The sequence below is a fragment of the Ciona intestinalis genome, chromosome 8, assembly GCF_000224145.3.
Source record: "Ciona intestinalis chromosome 8, KH, whole genome shotgun sequence".
NCBI classification, from domain to species: Eukaryota; Metazoa; Chordata; class Ascidiacea; order Phlebobranchia; family Cionidae; genus Ciona; species Ciona intestinalis.
In genome coordinates, this window is record NC_020173.2 from 6,330,824 (window position 1) to 6,349,440 (window position 18,617).

Sequence of the window (18,617 nt, forward strand, 5' to 3'; positions counted from 1 at the left end):
CACACATTAAGAGAAACAATTATTTAATCATATATTTGTGTAATATCATCGACATACCATGTACTTACTTTTGAAACAAAATCTACATCAGGCGATCGTTTAAACTGATGAATGTTAAAACTTGGTTCGCGATCGATGGATCCTCGCGCCCTCCAGGACGTCCATTATTGCATCTTTCCTCATCAGGTCCGGAGCATCCACGAACTGACGCTCTCGCATCCACGGCCGAGTGAGAATCACATCAGGAGTCTGTGATTTTAAGTATATTATTAAAATTTTGAATGAATGAATGGATGTAACTTAATTTATCCTCCCCTGGCCGGAAAACGAGCAATTGCCGATAGGTATCTTGCCCAAGAACACATCCACCCACAAATTTTATATTATCTTGTTGTAAAACATGAAAGGAATTATCTTATTGGGTGTTGGAAGAATTACGGAGCAACGATAGTCGGTAACTGTAACTCATGCCCGCTTCCGAGTTGCCACGTATATTCTTGTGGCTATAGGGTAAGATTGTCTATTTAAAAATAAAATATCCCATTTTTACTAATCATTAAGTGGTTTGACTAAGAATAAATACACAATGGTAGCATCATAGATACTTCAACAGAAGACCTGTGTTATAACGACTGTCCATGCCCCGTTGTGCGGTGCTAAATAAGTTACATTTGTTCATTTATAACACCATTTACTTACTTTTGATACAAAGTCTACATTCGGCGTTCTCTTAAACAGTTTGTAGCAATCGGTAGAATGTTTCAGCAATGCAAGACCCGCTGGAGTTTGACCGATTTTGTTGCGAACATTGATGGATAAGCTGTGCCGTAAGGTGGCGTTTAGGATCGATGAGCAGATGCTGAGGTTGCCAACCAAAGCAGCGTAATGTAAGGGCGTGTTTCCGAGGGCGTCGGCCTGTATAATGTGAGAATGAATAGCGGTTAATGAAGCTCGCATGGCGGGGCAACAACAGTCGTTATTACACGGGTGTTCTGTTTCATACACCTATGCCCGCTTACGAGTTACCACGTATGTAACTTTGGGATTGATTGATTTTATTTATGACTGATTAGTGATCACTGGGTTGGAGCAATTGCCGCTAAGGGTCCTGCCCAAAGACACATACGACCACAAAGGTAGCAGCGTCAAGCCTCGGAACAGTAACCCTCTGATTCAGACAAGCATTCTATCGACGTATTAACGTCGTACATAGATCGCCTTCATCAATATTACAGCGTTACCTGGTTCAGGTCGAAGTCGACAGCTTTAAGGAACAGTTCGCAGATATCCACCCGCTTGAATAAAACACTGAACGTTAAGGGGCTTTTACCGTCTTTGTCAACAGTGCCAACTTTTGCGTTTGCCTGAAAGTAAAACAACTTTAAATATACCCTAGTTTAAAATAAATACGAGGATGAATAAGATACATTTCGTTCAATTTGTAATAATAGATGAATGAATGAATGAATGAATGAATGAATGAATGAATGAATGAATGAATGAATGAATGAATGAATGAATGAATGAATGAATGAATGAATAAAACTTATTCATTCTTTTGTGGCGGCGACGACAAACACGGGTATTCTGTTTCTACATCTCGTGCCGTTTACGAGTTACAATGTATGTGTAAACACATCTTAATGCGCAAAAGTTTAGAGACAAATCTTTCAAAATGTCGGTAACTTTCGGTCGTAAAATAGCTGAGTAATACGAGTTGACACCCGGGTCGTTTTCAAGAGATTTTAAAGTGTTTTAGGTCAACGTTTGACTTCGACGGGCGAAGTCCTTCCAGTGATTGATCACCATTGGTGCAAACTAAGCGTAGAAGCACTACATGACTATAAGGTCTCATTAGTTTGGAAGTGCTTTGAAATCGAAGGGTCGTGGTAATGATAATGAATAATAAAAGGGATAAGTCTAAAAACCAATCACCCACAAAGTTACATACGTGGTAACTTGTAAGCTGGCACGAGGTGTATAAAACAGAACATCCGCGTTATAACGACTGTTGTTGTCCCACCACAAAAAAATAAGCAAGTCACATTTAGTACGATTTTTCGACCAGTCAATTCAAATGCATGCTGTGTTTACAATTAAGATCTCTGCTATTATATTAGAAGAAGTAAATAAAATATTTCATGTTATAATAGGGTAGGGGAAGATAGGACACCTTTAGCACATAATATCCAAATATCTTGATCGCGCTTAAACAATTAACAACGGTTTATGTAAGTCGTGAGGACACGGTTTTATAATTCTTTAAATGTTCTTTGTTTACTACCAAATGGGACGAGGAAATAGAATGAAAAGGTGTCCCATCTTCCCCTACTCTATACTATATATCATGTTATACATTAACAACGACCAACCTGTAGCAGCATACGCGCAACCCCAATCGCCCATGTTTCGTCGTCTTCCAAACAACAAATGGTAAGAGGTGTTCGTTTCATCTCATCCCGCTCATTGACGTCACATCCGCTTTCAACTGCCTTTCTAACTTCGTGAAGTAATTTGTTTTGTATTGCGTAATGCAACGCCATGATGGTATAAAGGTAGAAATGCCTAATGCCTATAAAACAATAGAATCAGTACACTACACGATTATAACGTATATGCGTTTTACAGACTGCCGTACACTTTTGTCTTTGATATTCCATATGAAGAGATGAAAACTAAAAAAGAGAAAAAAAAGTTACCTAAAAGTAAAAGCCCGTCTTAATTGTCCGATATTTGCATGCATCAAGTTTAAAATTCCGCGTACAACACTAACATATAATATAACATATTGTTTAGTTTTTCTCTTCGAAATCCATAACGAAAATCATATTATTTAAAAAACGGTATCAAGCCTTAACCGTTTCGCGCTAAAACAAAGAACGTTCTTGACCGACTTCTTTCAGTAAAAACCCGAATCCCAACCCTTGTCCTTAGACAAGTGACCGCCAAATGCGATCACGTATTTTCCACAAGCGATCTGCTGCCGCAAAGTTTAAGGTTCTGAGACAAATCAAACACTTAACGTCTTAGGAGAAGTGGCGTGTCGTATCAGAAGTCGTTGCGAAATTCCAACGAATTTCGAAACCTCAATATTTTAACAGATATAGATTGATATCAAGAATATTCAATTCTCCTAAACTGACCTAAAGTCTCAAACAAAACATGGTAGACTGGGGTAAGATGGCTCATTTTCATTCGCTTTTATCGTATCATTTGGTGGTTACAACATAGAATAATAACAGAATTATATAATTGTATCCTAACGACTTTCTAACGCAATGTTAGTTGTTTAAAAAACGAGTAGGAAAAATGGGATGTTATGTGCTAACAGTATCCCATGTTACCCCACAACACTATATTATTTAAATACAAATCGTGACGAAACAACAAGATATATCGAAAAAACGTCTGTCCTTAAAAAACGCATATACGATTGAAATTATAGTAGAGTGGGGGAAGATGGGACACCTTTTCATTCTATTTTCTCGTCCCATTTGGTAGTAAACAAAAAATATTCAAAGAATTATAAAAGCGTATCCTTACCACTTCCATTGACCGTTGTTAATTGTTTAAAACACGATCATAATATTTGGATATTATGTGCTAAAGGTGTCCCATCTTCCCCACCTACTATATATTTACTGGTAAAAATAACCGTAGTCGCTGCGTCTTATCTTTATACTTTAAGTTTATACTTTAAACTAAACGCTTGAAACACAAAAGCTATTCTTTGCGTGGAAATTACCTACTTTTGCCTCGTCTGCGGCAAAACCTCTCCTGCGCTTGAACGTGTGCAGTTATATTTATATTCAGCTCAACTATTAAGCCTTTATGCGACTGCCATTGAGGACTGATCATGTCAATATTATTCTAAAGTTTCGTGCTATTTATGCGGGTAAGTAAACTTCGCTAATCGGCTCCACATTAGTTCAAGTCTTTGAGCTTTTGTATATTCTGACCTTTTAGTAACTGCGACCGATGCGACAAAATAAAGTCATTCATTCATTCATAATGTAAGCCCAGGTTCGTGCCTTCACGGACGAAGTTTGACACGTTATTAAAATATTTAATCTATCACACGAATTCAGTAAGAATGTACAGCCTATTTATTTATCCTCGCATGGCGGGACAATGACAGTCGTTATAACAGGAGTGTTCTGTTTCACACACCTCGTTCCCGCTTACGAGTTACCACATATGTAACTTTTTGCGTAACTATTTTTTTGATATTATTTTAACTGACAATTTTGACAGCTCATAAGTGCCCACACACTTGTAGGCAATTGATCATAACTACAATGTCCGTATGCGCATATTAAGCCATCGGATCAACAACTCTCTTGGCGACATGTTGGTTTTAAACGCCTATTTAACACGTCTAGCTGTGACGTTGTTGGGATTACGAAAAACAACATTAAGGGGGGGTGTTGCATAATATTGACGTAATAGATTAAGGAATGCTAACTACGGGAAATTAGGTCTAACTTGCTCAGAAAGACAACACAATACTATATAGGTAAATATGTAGTACGATGGGGAAAGATGGGACACCTTTAACACATAATATCTAAATATCCTGATAGTGTTTTAAACAATTAACAACGGTCTATAGGGGTCGTGCGGATACGGTTTTATAATTTTTTGAATATTTTTTGTTTACTACCAAATGGGACGAGAAAACAGAATGAAACGGTGTCCTATCTTCCCCCACTCAACTATATATACTTGGTAACGGGCACAAAAGTCTTTGAAAAAGAACATCCGAATTACAACGACTGCCGTTGCCCCGCCATGCAAGGATAAATAAGTTATAGTAACTTGTAAGCGAGCGCGAGGTGTATAAAACAAAACAACCGTGTTATAACGACTCTTGTTACCCCGCCATGCGAGCATCAATAAGTTGCATTTCTATGTACGTAGTCCATTAGCATTAACGCCTTTCACCTGCTAGCTGAATGGCTACAACAAATTGTAACTCTTAAAACTCTGCAAATTCAATCACAACTCTAGACTCCCAACTAAACAAGCTGAAATCGTGTACTGATAAACCTTGAAACATACATGCTGCAAACCCACAAAGTTAGATACGTGGTAACTCGTAAGCGAGAACAAATCGATTGTGGTTGCCACGAGAGAATAAACAAGTTTCATTCGTTCCACCGAAAAACAAGTCTCAACTGCGGGCAAATTCGAAACTCCCAATAAAATAAACACGCACCATTTCATTGGAATATTTGCTACTTGGTCAATGTATATTGGTAGCAATCTTTCAATACCTTGAACAACTACATTGCTACATTTACTACAAGCTCTTAATGCCTGTCTGCAGTCTTAAATTAATTTAACATACAGAAAAAGGCGTTTACAAACCTTACCTGCACAATTCAATCTCAATTTCAACTTCCAATAAAGTAGGATGGGGTAAGATGGGACACCTTTTTATTCGACTTTTTCGTACCGTTTGGTGGTACAAGAAAGTCGAATAAAACAAAAAACATTGAAAGAATTATAAAACCGTATTCTCACGACTTCCACGGACCGTTGTTAACTGGTTAAAACACGATCAGGATATTTAGATATTATGTGCTTAAGGTGTCCCGTCTCCCCCCACCCTACTATCTGCAGAAAAGCCCTAGAAGCCTTAACTGCACAAACAAATTCCAATTTCAACTTCCATTATCATCGCCATACACCTCATACCACTGCCATAGGTACCACTAACTCTGTAGCTCTGCAGGGCCTTTGAAAACAGCCTTTAAAATTTTAAATTAAAACGTGTCTACGGCGCCGTAAACGCCTCGCACTTATAAAAACACATCAGCGTGCGTGATTACTTAACACAACACGAGGATAAAACGTTGTGTTCACACGCGTGCTGAGAAAACGTTTAACTTAATCCAGTACAGCGTCGGACAACACTTATGTAACAAACGTGCGTGGCTAAACTTATATGACTTTTAAAATACTTAATAAACATTCCTGAAGTCGTGTACTGTGTTATACGGATAACAGTTGGTAAGTACGTCGTTGTTTATAGTTTTAGTTTGGATGTTAAACTAAGATGCATATTGGTTGCAATTAAGCTGTTAATCAATGAGACATTTTTTCTTCGGGAGTTTTACCGGTAGGTTGTGATTTAACAACTGTCGTTTTGCTGCAAACTTTACCTTCCTTTCGTTTGTTTTAGTTATTTTAATCTTCGCTACTGTATTCGAAGAGATACTTTAACTTATGTTGTATTCTACAGCGAGAGCCAAAATGTACATATCGTTCACGCATACTGGCAGTGTATACTGCAAGTTCCATCTGCATTTGATCTGCTGTACAATATTGTGTCAGAATGTACATAACACTCCCCAATGCGACAAAGGACTAGATCTGTGTTGGAGTTGGGTTTGTACAATATAGACATTGAAAAAATATGCAATATTGGATTGGGATTGGAGTTCTGCATGAAATGCCTGGATTTTAACCGGGTGACTTCTTTTTTTTCCCCGCTATAGATATCACCCATATAGATTAAACAGCCCTTGTTGGTCTGGCTCTATGGCTTAGTGGGTGTATCTATGTTAAGCGAACATCTATGTTATACATTTATGTTATAACAACTGTCGTTGCCCCGCCATGCGAGGATAAATAAGTTACAATAGTTTATCCATAACATACGTAGTGTTTTCTGTCAGGATGTTGGCAAGTTATTTGTCCGTTGTTGAATACACGCTGAGAATTAGAGCAGAAAGCGATGTCTTGACTCCAGGCAGACACTTGACCAGAATGAACGGGCACATATAACAGTAAACATATGGGCAAAGGAAGCACGAATTTAGTGCCACCATATTCAATACTAATCCTGGGTATGACATATCTATAGTAAGGAACACCATAGTCGGGGTTGTACAGATGCCAAACGAAGCGGTCAACCAGATTACATATCTCAAACTGAACGTTGTAGCTCTTGTCGCTCGTAGGTGTTCAAGCATACGACGATGGGCGCCGCTAGACTTCGGTTTTGATAGTGGAGCAGTCGAGTCGCATGAACGTTTAGGACCTCTTGCTGCCTGTGCGCCGAGGCTAAAGTATTTACGGTCAGTAGGCGAGGCCGAGAACACAGAACCCGTGTCGTCTTTCTCAGAGTCGAAGCAGGAGGGGAGGCGATCATGGTGCGCCCCTGAAGAACTATTAACCCTACCCCTGGAGCATATCGCTTCATCTTTGGAGCATGTGACGTCATTTGACATCCGGTTCATGACGTAGGAGTTACGTGAGCCGTTACGCTTGCTAATCCCTCTTACACTATCAGGACTGCCACTACTAGCATCCGTGTTCTTACGTTCAGACGACCGGTTGGAATGACAACGTGACCACATTTCGTTGACTTGCTGGATCGATCTACGAGGTAAAGTAATATTTTAAGATACTCGATATTGCTACCATTGTTGGCGTGTGTATCCTTGGGCAAGACACTTAACGGCAATTGATCCAACCCAGTGGTCACTAATGGGTTGTCAAAATTGTCAGCCATACAGAAAAATAATCACCCACAAAGGTACATTGACTTCTATAAGCCGTTGTTAATTATTTAAAAACAGGATATTTGGACATTATGTGCTAACGGCGTCCCGTTTTTCCCATTCTACTTTACATAACCAGCTACAAAGAAAATAACATTCATCCACAAAGTTATATCCATTGCCATAGACCGTTATTGAATACAGAATCAGGATATATGTGCTAAATGTGTCCCACCTTCCCCCCATTCTACTATAAAAACACAACCAGCTACAAACCTCTTAAGAAAGTAGATGACACCCAACAGCAAGCACCCCCAAGCCCCAACCACCAACGCCATCCATGAGTTAGCCATCGGTGGGAACGCCCTGGAACATCTGTAGTCGCTTGGTTGGAACTCGTGATCTGGGGAGAAGCACTGGCTCAAACATTGGCAGATTTCGGCGCAGCTCCAACCAGCTATCGGTATCAACACGTATATAATGGGCACGATCCATAATACGGCGATTAGGATATATGAACGCTGTCGTCGTGTCAGCAACCTTGGATGGAAAGTAAATGAGATGTTTTAGGGAGATACTATGTTATACACTCCACTATACATTATGGTATCTTATGAGGGCTATTCCACACCATATAGTAGGGGGGACACCTTAAGCACATAATACCCAAATATATTGATCGTGTTTTAATCAATAACAACGGTATAAATGCGAGTCGTGAGGATACACTTTTATATTTTTTTGAATGTTCTTTGTATATTACCAAATCGGACGAGAAAATAGAATGAAAAAGTGTCCTATCTTTCCCATTCTGTTGTATTTTATAAAAGGTATTTTATAATTCGCATACCATTTTTTTCTGAATTTACAGTTAAATTCCAGTTTTACTAATCATAATAATAACAGATGCTCAAACTGTTTGTATTAACGCTTGTGTTAGTCCATCAATTTGAGAAAATGCAATATTTCAACATTGAAGATTTCTTTGTGGCCAGACTTAATACATTTATTCCAAAGGAGAAAATAAACTCGCTTTTAGAAGCACGGATTCTGCTTAATATAGATTACAGCTGTACATAAACAAGATATTCCGGGGTGCTGGAACAAATATAGCGTGGTCAACGCGAGCTAAGTACTTCCCAATACCGGGGTCGCCAAATACGTTTAAAATAAACCGGTTGTTCAATTCTTGTGGCGACATTATGGCAATTGGACGACAAATTATTTCAGCACAAAAGTTTCCGCGGAAATTTTGCGAAGTTTTGCGGCATTACAGTTGTTAATGTTTGTCCCAGGAAACCAGTTTTGCAAAAGTGGCAAATATTGGTCGCATTTGTAGTTTGACTCGCGAAAGTAAAGCATTAGTAACAATGGGAGCTTTGAAAGTGGAATATGATTGCAACACAAGTGGTTCTGTGGTTTAGATAACGTGTTAACAACAACATAATTTCTTTGAACTACGGTATCAGGTAGAGTTATCTGTTCGTGAACTTTGCCCGTATTGTGGATTTAAATGGCGTATACGCTGTGTTTTTCGACAAGACACTTGACAAAAACACTGAAAAAAATGTTACATACGTGGTAACTAGTAAGCGGGTACGATCGAGGTGTATATAAAACAAAACACCCGTGTTATAACGACTGTCGTTACCCCACCCTGCAAAGATATAAGTTACATTAAAACACATACAACGGTGGCAATACCTCTTTTTCCATCTTCCCCCATTCCCTTCGCTTTGATGAGAACGATATCCTGCAGCCGTCCTTAGTGTAAGACACGTGGTGTGACGTATGCTGTCAATCAAAAGCCCTGGAATAGTAAACAATTCGCGGTTAATAATCTCCGGGGTGATTTATATATAACATCAAAGGATGTATCGGCATTGACAAAATATGTGTGGCTTTATAGTTTACATGGCCTGTGTGCGGGAGAATGTTACTCTGCAAACTATTTCGAACATTTTAAAAACAATCACCGACAAAATTACAGATTGTTATGTGGTGTCAGACAGGACACATTTAGCATATTATATTCAAGTATCCTGATCGTGTTTTCAACAATTAACAAAGGTCTGAGGGAGTCGCATAAAGATACGGCTTAATAATTCTTTGTTTACTACAAGATGTGGCGAGAAAATAGAATGAAAATGTATCCCATCTTCCCCCACCTTACTATAGTATACATGGTAACTTGTAAGCTGGCACGATGTGTATGAAACAGAACACCCGTGTTATAACGACTGTCGTTGCCATGCCACGCGAGGATAAACATTTTCTATCCGTTCATACAACTACCAGCTAGACAGCAATCATTCCTACCTATATTCCCGCATATAATGATAAACATCCCACACAGGAAAGCTTTGAGGAAAGTCCATAGTTGTCCAGACCCTTGTTTAACGACACCACGTCTTGCAGGGTCAGGATCGCCAGGGTGGCCCCCGAAGTGAAAGTACAAGCTGATTAGCTGGAAAGGGGGGTTAGGGGTTATAAATAAAAGCGTTGTTGCCAAACCCCCAATACCGAATAAAAGAAACTCGCACTTTAGCAGTTAAAAAATATAAAAATTGTGATAATTTACTTCTGGTCGTGATCTAATGCTCATGAAACTGGACGATTCTCGTAACCAGAATCAAGCGTTACGAAATATGTAACAAATAAAAAAACTCCAACCAATACAGTACTTTTAGATAATTATTTCATCAAAATGGGACCATCAGTCTGTTTGTTTCAAATCTAATATATATCTCACCGACAAATTAGTTACAATCATGTATTATACGTTCTTGGTATTTATATATTGTACCAGCAGATAAGCTATTTATGTTAGGCGATTATAGAAAGTGTGGGGACGATTCGCTTACGAGTTACCACGTATGTAACTTTGTTGGTGACTATATTTTCGGATTTTTCATTTTTTTTGTTGTAATGTATGGCTGACAATTCAGACAGTCTATAAGGGGTTTGAGAAATGTACGTAATCTTTTACAGCAAGTGTGGGAATGCGCGACAATTTTGACAGCTAATGACAAGAGAACGGAAATAACAGTTCAATGGCATGCGTATACGAGTCACACAAGTCGTTTCGAACCACAGATGTTTCCTTTTCAACACGGAAGCCAAACATGTAGTTTCACTCGTGTGTTTCATGTTTCACAGCATCCTTTATGAGGAAATAAACCGACATTTCCAGAACGACTGACGTCATAATCGCAACAATGTGACTGGAATGTGTTATGGGAGTTTAAATTTGGAAAATAATAGTTTTACTATATGTCTGTATTCTAACTGAAATGTACGATTTCGTAATTAATTTATTATTGTATGGCGAAGCAATGACAGTCGTTATAACACGGGTGTTCTGTTTCATACACCTCGTGCCCGCTTACAAGTTACCATGAGCTAGTAGAATCTACTGTGCCGCAACGCAGCACATAAACCGCAAGTGATTAAAAACAAATACTAATTTATGTTCAAACAAGCGGAAATAGTTGCATGAGGTTCAACAACGATTGCATATCAAAACAATTCAGCGAAATGACATTACAGCCAATACTTATAAACACCTTTATGTAGCGATAACACACGGATGCATTCAATCTGAAAAGTTCAATTTAAATGTGAAATGGAAGTTTAATTAAAAATTAGAATAATGTTCTCACGTTGATAAAGTTGTAACGCTGCAAAGTGGTTATCAGAGTGTTCGCCTCTAGACTAGAGGATTTAGGTTCGAGGCTCGACGCTGGTAGTGGTACCAATATGAGCGTATGTGTCCTTAGGCAAAATACTAAACGACAATTGGTCTAACATAGTAGTCACTAATAGGTTGTTCAAATTGTCATTCATATAGAAAAAGAAATCACCCGCTAAGTTACATACGTGGTAACTTGTAAGCAGGCATGAGGTGTATGAAACAGAACGCTCGTGTTATAACGACTGTCGTTGCCCCGCCATGCAAGGATAATTAAGTTACATACATGGTAACTGGTAAGCGGGCACGAGGTGTATGGGATAGAACACCTGTGGTATAACAAGTATAATTTCCAAATAAAACATATTTCACATACCTGTAAAAGCCCGAGCACCGAGAACAACACGTTAGCGAACAGAGTCGAACTGACATGAGCGTATACGTGGCTTTGGCGAACCAGTTTCCTGGATTTCCTCAGAACGGCGACCAGTACAACCACGTTTATAAGTATAGAAATGGACGGGACGATGCAAAAGATGAGAAACGATGCCTTCTGTCGGCTGGCGCATGTCACGTTAGTAACTGTCAGGTTTTTGAAATCAGTATTCGTCCATGTAGGTACAGCAGTTGTTGGATACATGGTAACGATAAGCCTGGAAAAAAATTTGGACTTCGTTAGAAATTTGATTTAAATTTTTAGCAACATTAAAATTGCGTTTACATTTTTATATTTACTAAAACTGCTGCTAACTTCTAGAGAGAGAATTATATAACCGTATCCTCACGACTCTAAAAGAGCGTTGTTAATTGTTTAAAACACGATCAGGAAATACGGGATATTATGTGCTAACGGCAGCTATCTTGCTCCACAGTACTGTAATGCAAATTCAGACTACATAAGCTCCGCCCCTTTCAATGCAAGTTATTACACCATCTTTCTGCAATCAGCAGTTTCGTAGCAGTTGCTTTAGAGTCTCCTCTTAACTTCCTTCCCCCTCTAAAGCGTTCTGCTTATTTAGCAAATGCTGCACCAATGACGTTGCAATATACACTAAATACACTAAATGTCTAAATGGCTTATATATCGCTTGTTCTTCTTGCACCTTACATGTCTTGATGCAGATTTGGTTCCTAATTATATTAATTGGCGTGCATGACCAAGCGTTTGAACAAAATCAAGCTTGCACACACCATACTCTGCAGTTTGGATTATTTCTGTTGTAGCACATAACATAAATTAATAACTTCTATCAATACGGTAGCAAAGATAAGGGTAATTAAAACAACGTGAAAGAAGATGCATTAGCAGCAAAACAGCAATCGTTAAAACACGATATGGGTAAAAATAAGAAAAAAGCATCATTAAAAAATCGACTTTCCCCTAAACTGCACCTGCTTTTAGGAATTTCATCCGCGTTTTAAACTTGACTTGTAAGTAGCATGAGTGAGACAAATTACCGATGAGCCTTTTACTCGTGCTATACAAGCGTTTCAAGTACCACGTAGGCTAACTCGTTAATCAAAACAACAGTCCATGGCACATACACACAAGGTAAATGAACATTGTATTACAGTTCAATTAACTACAACTCACTGTGATTTTATTGTATGTTGGGTTTAACAGCCACACTTTTACGCAAGTTTATGCACATATAGATGAACAGAATGTGCTATAATTAATACAGAACGCTTCATGCTGGTTTAGCAGCCATGCATTTTTAACTGACGCTTTCCCCCAGACTTCTATTAATAGCTGTTTTAACAATAACTGTCGTTTTGCTGCTAATTCTCTTATATTCTTGTTTAACACTTTTAACCGCAAACAGTCTATTTCTCGCATATTGATCGGTTTTCCATATTTAGACCTAACTTTGTGCACTTCCTATGGCCAATACACAAACATTGAGCGACAATCATGAAATATCAGCGGAGCAATCTTTGGCCGACAATCATTTGGTCTCACGCCGGCTCAGAGACCGAATCGTCGCGCAAGTTTATTTTTAGCTCCGCCAGTTTTAACTCAATGCGAGCCGGACGTCGTTGCAATTCTGGCATTTGGTTGATTTAGTTGAAGTGCGCAGAGCAGGTTTGACCTTTCAATCGATTACGCGACGCCCACTTGATTTATAGTTCGAATTACGCGAGCCATAACTTAATCAAGTTTATAAAACCGTGAAGCAAAAACCACAAACCCTAAATAGCGGAAACGGTTATACTTTGGGGTAAAAATGGACACCATTGGCACATAATATCCGTTATATAGTACTGTGGGGTAAGATGGATACCGTTAGCACATAATATCTGTTATATAGTACTGTGGGGTAAGATGGATACCGTTAGCACATAATATCCCAATGCTGTCACTTTACAAATCGTTTGCTCTATGCTACATAATAGACTTTTTATAACTGTAATACATTTCATATAATATCTAAACACAGCGCACACGGCACACCTGTTCATATACACACACGCATACACCTGGCACACACCATTATACGAATACTACCTTATACACATATCATACAACGTGAGGATACGACTAAGCCGCTTCAATTGGATTCTATTTTGAACTTCGTTTCCTCCCGCTAAGCTACTACAATAACAAACGTGCTGTAACTCATATGCCACGATGATGCAACGGTTATGCTCTGGCTATTACACCTCGCATAATAAACAGTGAGTAAGGGGTAAGATGGGACATATTTTCATATCTTTTATCGTCCCATTTAAAAATAAACAAAGAATATTTACAGCTTTTTGTAGTAGGGTGGGGAGAAGACGGGACACCTTTAGTACATAATATCCAAATATATCCTGATCGTGTTTTAAACAATTAACAACGGTCTATGGAAGTCGTGAGGATACGGTTTTATAATTCTTTGAATTTTCTTTGTTTACTAGCAAATAGGGAGAAAAATAGAAAAACAAAGGTGTCCCATCTCCCCCCACCCTATATAATATATGTTGCCATACATAGTAAACGAACGGAAACTAATCGACAATAATGCATAATCCAACAAGGCAATAACCAAAGTCAATAAATGCTACTTTAACCTAATTCTCTTGTGGCTTGAAGTATTTTTTTTAATATTGTAGGGTGGGGGAAGATGGGACACCCTTAGCACTTAATATTCGAATATCCTATTCGTGTTTAAACAATTAACAACGGTATATAGGAGTTGTGAGAATACGGTTATTTGTAAAATATTCTTTGTTTACGACCGAATGGAACATGAAAATAAAATGAAAAGATGTCCCATCTTCCCCCACCCTACTATATATATATATATAGGTAATGTAGGCAATGCATTATGAGTAAATTAAAGTAGAGTAGGTTGGGGAGAGACGGTCAATATTTTCATTTTCTTTTATCGCATTTGGTTGTAAACAAAGCATATTTACAGAATTATAAAACCGCATCCTCACGATTTTAAAAGAGTGTTGTTTATTATTAAAAAAAACGATGAGAAATTGCGGGATAATGTGCTAACGGTATCCATCTTACCCCACAATAGTACGTTGAGATGGGGAATATGGGACACATTTTAACTACATTTTCTTGTCTCATTTAGTAGTAAACAAAAAACACTCGAAGAATTATAAAACTATACCCTCAGAACTCCCATAGACCATTGTTAATTGTTTAAAACACGATCAGGTTATTTGGATATTATGTGTTAAAGTGTCCCATCTTACCCCACCTTACTATATTTAAAATAATACATCACTGTCCTACTATGACCCTAAATAAACTTAACCTGCAATTTAATCTAATTGTTCCACTAGCCATAAATACCCTTAACCTTCACGCCTTACCCAACGCACCTATTTAAGCATTCTGCTTTCAAACGATTTCTCATTAATCGATATAAATCAGAATCCGTTCCGTGAATAACGTTTAACTCAAGCAGCTTTTACCCGTAGCGTGTTTTAACGACTGTCGTTTTGCTGCTTATTCCTTATCTTTGTTGTTTTAATTAATTTGGTCCTATATCTAGGTAATGCATATATACAACATAATTTTAATTTTATCTCTTTGAATACGATAGCGAAGATCACATTAATAAAACAACGAAGTGAAGGAAATTAGCAGCAAAACGACAATCGTTAAAACTTGATTTGAATAAATTGGAAAAACCGCCAGTTAAAAAGCGTGGCTGTTAAACCAACACCAAGTTTTCGGATTCCCATTTTTTCTCTTTCGCTAAACCTGTGTTCGCAGAATCCCTTTCATAATTGAACAAAAGATTAAACTCAACTGAACCTTAAGCGCGTTTATTCCTAACTTGTTTATTGCTCATCGCTTGGTTTCTATAGTAAATACACTGGTCACATTGCTTCACTATATCCACAACACTCATGTATTATAATTGGGCTCCAGGGTAATTAAAATCATAAGTAAATAGTCGATAGCTCGTAACAGATCAAAATTTTATACTCAGCAGACTATCAGCACGCGGGAAACACGCGTCTTTCATTCTAGTTTATTGCTCAACGCCCAACATTCAACACTGCTCTCTTATACTAAATGCTCGGCGCTGGTAACGCCGCGGTTTTAAGCTCATCGCCTGAGACGCATGAAGAAAGCATGGGCGCATTCCCGGTCGTCGGGAGGGAGATATTTGTCGTAGAAATCCGCTTCGAATCGCTCAGGTTTAAACCCAAAGCGTTGATACAACAGCATGGCTGGGTTGGAGGCCGATACGTGCAGAGTCACGTCCTTTCCCATGCAAGTCTAAAGGAAATTGCGTCAGGTTACAAAAGCGCGTAAGGAACTTAACTTGGAAGTTTCAAAGCCAATACATTAATCTACACACAGCAATAGTTAGCGTATCAACGTTACGCCCAACTTGCCAATGCGTTGATTGGTTTTATGACTAACAAAAGGTGTAAAATCCAATATAGTAGGTTGGGGTAAGATGGAACATCTTGTACCGTCCCATTTGGCAGCAACTTAATGTTTAAAGCTAATACATTAAGTGGGGACAACAGCCTCGCTTTTAACTGTCCTTATAAGTTTCCATTTTGATTAATCCTTCGAACACGATAACGAAGATCAAATGATTAAACAAAAAAAGAAGGGAATTAGCAGCAAAACAACGGCAGTGGTTAATATGAATTCACCATATGATGGATTCAACAGCCACGCTTTTAAACTATCGCTTTTCTCATGCGTTATACTCGTAGTTGTAATCGTTAACGTTAAACTACTTCACCATGCATCAAGCAATGAAATAGCGTCCAGTTACAAACGTAACATTGTATGGTGGAAATGTGACTTAAATGAAATTTATTAATCAACACGCACAGCAGTAGTTAGCTAAGCAACGTGAAGGTTTAATACTTAAATTATGAATGATTTTGCTTGGGGTTGAGTGATATTGTAGGGTGGGGTAAGATGGGACACGTTTTCATTCTATTCTCGTCCCATTCGGTAGTAAACAAATAGCATTGGTGTCCCATCCTCCCCCACCCTACTAGTACTATATAATACGATGCAGTAGAAAGGGTGCCATTTTCACATAATATCCCATCCCATGTTTTCTAATCTTGTTTTAATAACAACAACGAAAAGGAGACGACGCTTTGGACTAAAAATACACGTTTTACGCGTTCAAATTCACATTGTATAAAGTGGGCAAAGATGGGACACCTTTAGCACATAATATCCAAATATCCTGATTGTGTTTTGAACAATTAACAACGGTCTATGGAAGTCGTGAGGATTCGGTTTTATGATTCGTTAAATGTTCTTTGTTTACTACCAAATGGGACGAGAAAATAAAACGAAAAGGTGTCCCATCTTCCCCCACCCTACTATATATTAGGGGAACCTAACGAGTATTTTATTATACTTAGTTACATAAGTAAGGATATAGATTGGGCTTATTGTTCAGTGGCATATAAGGTCTCTAATGAATACACAATAGGAGTGCTTTACATTTTGTGTACGTGACTTAATCACGTTCGTAATGGGTCTAACATATTGATATTTGAGTTAATTAAATACCTATGTATGGGCATACGAGTGTGGAGCAAAAACAACCGCATACTACGTTCACGGTATTAGACTGCATAAGTATGTATGTAATTTATTTATTCTCATATGGCGTGGCAACGACAGCCGTTATAATACGGCGTTCGGCAGGATTTAAGAATTTTATGTAATCGTAGGTTTTGCAGCCACGCTTTAATTTGATACTTTTTCTCACTAATTTTTATGACTGTCGTTTTGTTGCTAATTTCCTTCTCTTCGTTGCTTTAATTAATTTAAACTTCGCTATCGGGTTCGAAGAGATACATTTAAATAATATATGTGAAGTTTTTATCAATACATAACCACACAACATTGTTGGAGTAATGGGCCAACTACGACTTAAACCCCAGGTCTTATGGCTTGCCTCACTGTAGGACCTTACCCATATAGAATAGAATGTGCATATACAATGTTGGGGTAATGGGCCAACTCTGGTATAAATCTCAGGTCGCATGGCATGCCTCAATGTAGGACCTTACCCATATAGAATGTGCATATACAATGTTAGGGTAATGGGCCAACTCTGGCCTAAATCCCAGGTCTCATAGCATGCCACACTGTAGGACCTTACCCATATAGAATGTGCATATACAATGTTAGGGTAATGGGCCAACTCTGGCCTAAATCCCAGGACCCATGGCATGCCTCAATGTAGGACCTCACCCTCACCCATATAGAATATATTTATACCATTACCTGCATTAGATGATACAGCATGAAGGTCCCAATACCCGCATGTTGCCAATCCGGATGAACAAGTAGAAAGGAAATATAAGCTTGGTTGAATGAAACATCTGGAACCAGGAATCCAAACCCTACCACCATTTTCCTAGGGAATAAAAAAGTGAATTTAACTTGTATATCTCACATAGCAGGGTGATGACAGACAGTATGGGCTTAATGATTCCCCTATTGTGGTCGTATGTTTCCTTGAGCAAGACACCTAATGGCATTTGCTCCAACCAGTGGTCACTAATGGATTGTCTAAACTGCCAGCCCTATAGAAAATAACGACTGTCGTTGCCCCACTACGCGAGAATAAACAAATTAGTTGTAACTTAGAATAAATAAGTTATATTAATACATTCACTTACTTGTACAGAGCAACCACACTAAAGTCAGGATATTGCAAGCTCTCTGATAGATCAATGCCAGGCCAGAAGAAGTGTCGACACAATGCATTAATAGTTGGTATGTGACGCGGACGCACGTAACAATAATCAATGGGAGATGCTACATCTGCTTGCCACGTTGTATCTGATCTAAGTGGAAGAAAATTGGGAAAGATTAAATTGACATGGTATAAGCTTTGATACAAAATTCTTAAGTGTGTGACTTTTAAGTGTGTGAGTTCTGTAGAATCTATAAATGAGTG

The 18,617-nt window shown here is 38.4% G+C and overlaps 3 protein-coding genes and 1 non-coding gene across 6 annotated transcripts in view; 1 reads left to right on the forward strand and 3 right to left on the reverse strand.

The window, feature by feature from the left end:
* Positions 1 to 44: 44 nt before the first annotated feature.
* LOC101243218 (receptor-interacting serine/threonine-protein kinase 4-like) lies at positions 45 to 5,524 on the reverse strand. Its single transcript, XM_004226378.3, has 5 exons — positions 5,376 to 5,524; positions 2,373 to 2,572; positions 1,242 to 1,364; positions 700 to 915; positions 45 to 249 (listed from the first exon to the last, which is right to left on the reverse strand). Exons 2-5 carry the CDS (start codon positions 2,541 to 2,543, stop codon positions 115 to 117), a joined length of 645 nt encoding a protein of 214 aa, XP_004226426.1. The 5' UTR covers positions 2,544 to 2,572; positions 5,376 to 5,524; the 3' UTR covers positions 45 to 114.
* Positions 5,525 to 6,172: 648 nt separating this feature from the next.
* LOC104265986 lies at positions 6,173 to 7,913 on the reverse strand. Its single transcript, XM_026835541.1, has 2 exons — positions 7,788 to 7,913; positions 6,173 to 7,389 (listed from the first exon to the last, which is right to left on the reverse strand). The coding sequence occupies exons 1-2, from the start codon at positions 7,862 to 7,864 to the stop codon at positions 6,696 to 6,698; spliced, it is 771 nt and encodes a 256-aa protein (XP_026691342.1). The 5' UTR covers positions 7,865 to 7,913; the 3' UTR covers positions 6,173 to 6,695.
* mir4121 (microRNA 4121) lies at positions 6,345 to 6,399 on the forward strand. Its single transcript, NR_034517.1, has one exon. It is a non-coding gene; the product is annotated as a microRNA 4121 (primary transcript).
* A 1-nt stretch (position 7,914) lies between the features above and the next one.
* LOC100186869 (cysteine-rich protein 2-binding protein) overlaps positions 7,915 to 18,617 on the reverse strand; it is a 17,642-nt gene continuing 6,939 nt past the window's right edge. For 2 of the 3 annotated variants that reach the window (XM_002121880.4, XM_018813007.2), the window contains exons 13-15: positions 18,337 to 18,504; positions 17,939 to 18,071; positions 15,553 to 15,940 (exon numbers count right to left, since the gene is read on the reverse strand). In XM_002121880.4, the coding sequence (XP_002121916.1) occupies positions 15,767 to 15,940; positions 17,939 to 18,071; positions 18,337 to 18,504 (475 nt within the window). In that variant the 3' untranslated portion in view covers positions 15,553 to 15,766. Of the gene's footprint in view, positions 8,052 to 9,215; positions 9,322 to 9,830; positions 9,979 to 11,578; positions 11,856 to 15,552; positions 15,941 to 17,938; positions 18,072 to 18,336; positions 18,505 to 18,617 lie in introns of those variants that run through there. The other variant, XR_003396102.1, reaches the window with a different exon arrangement.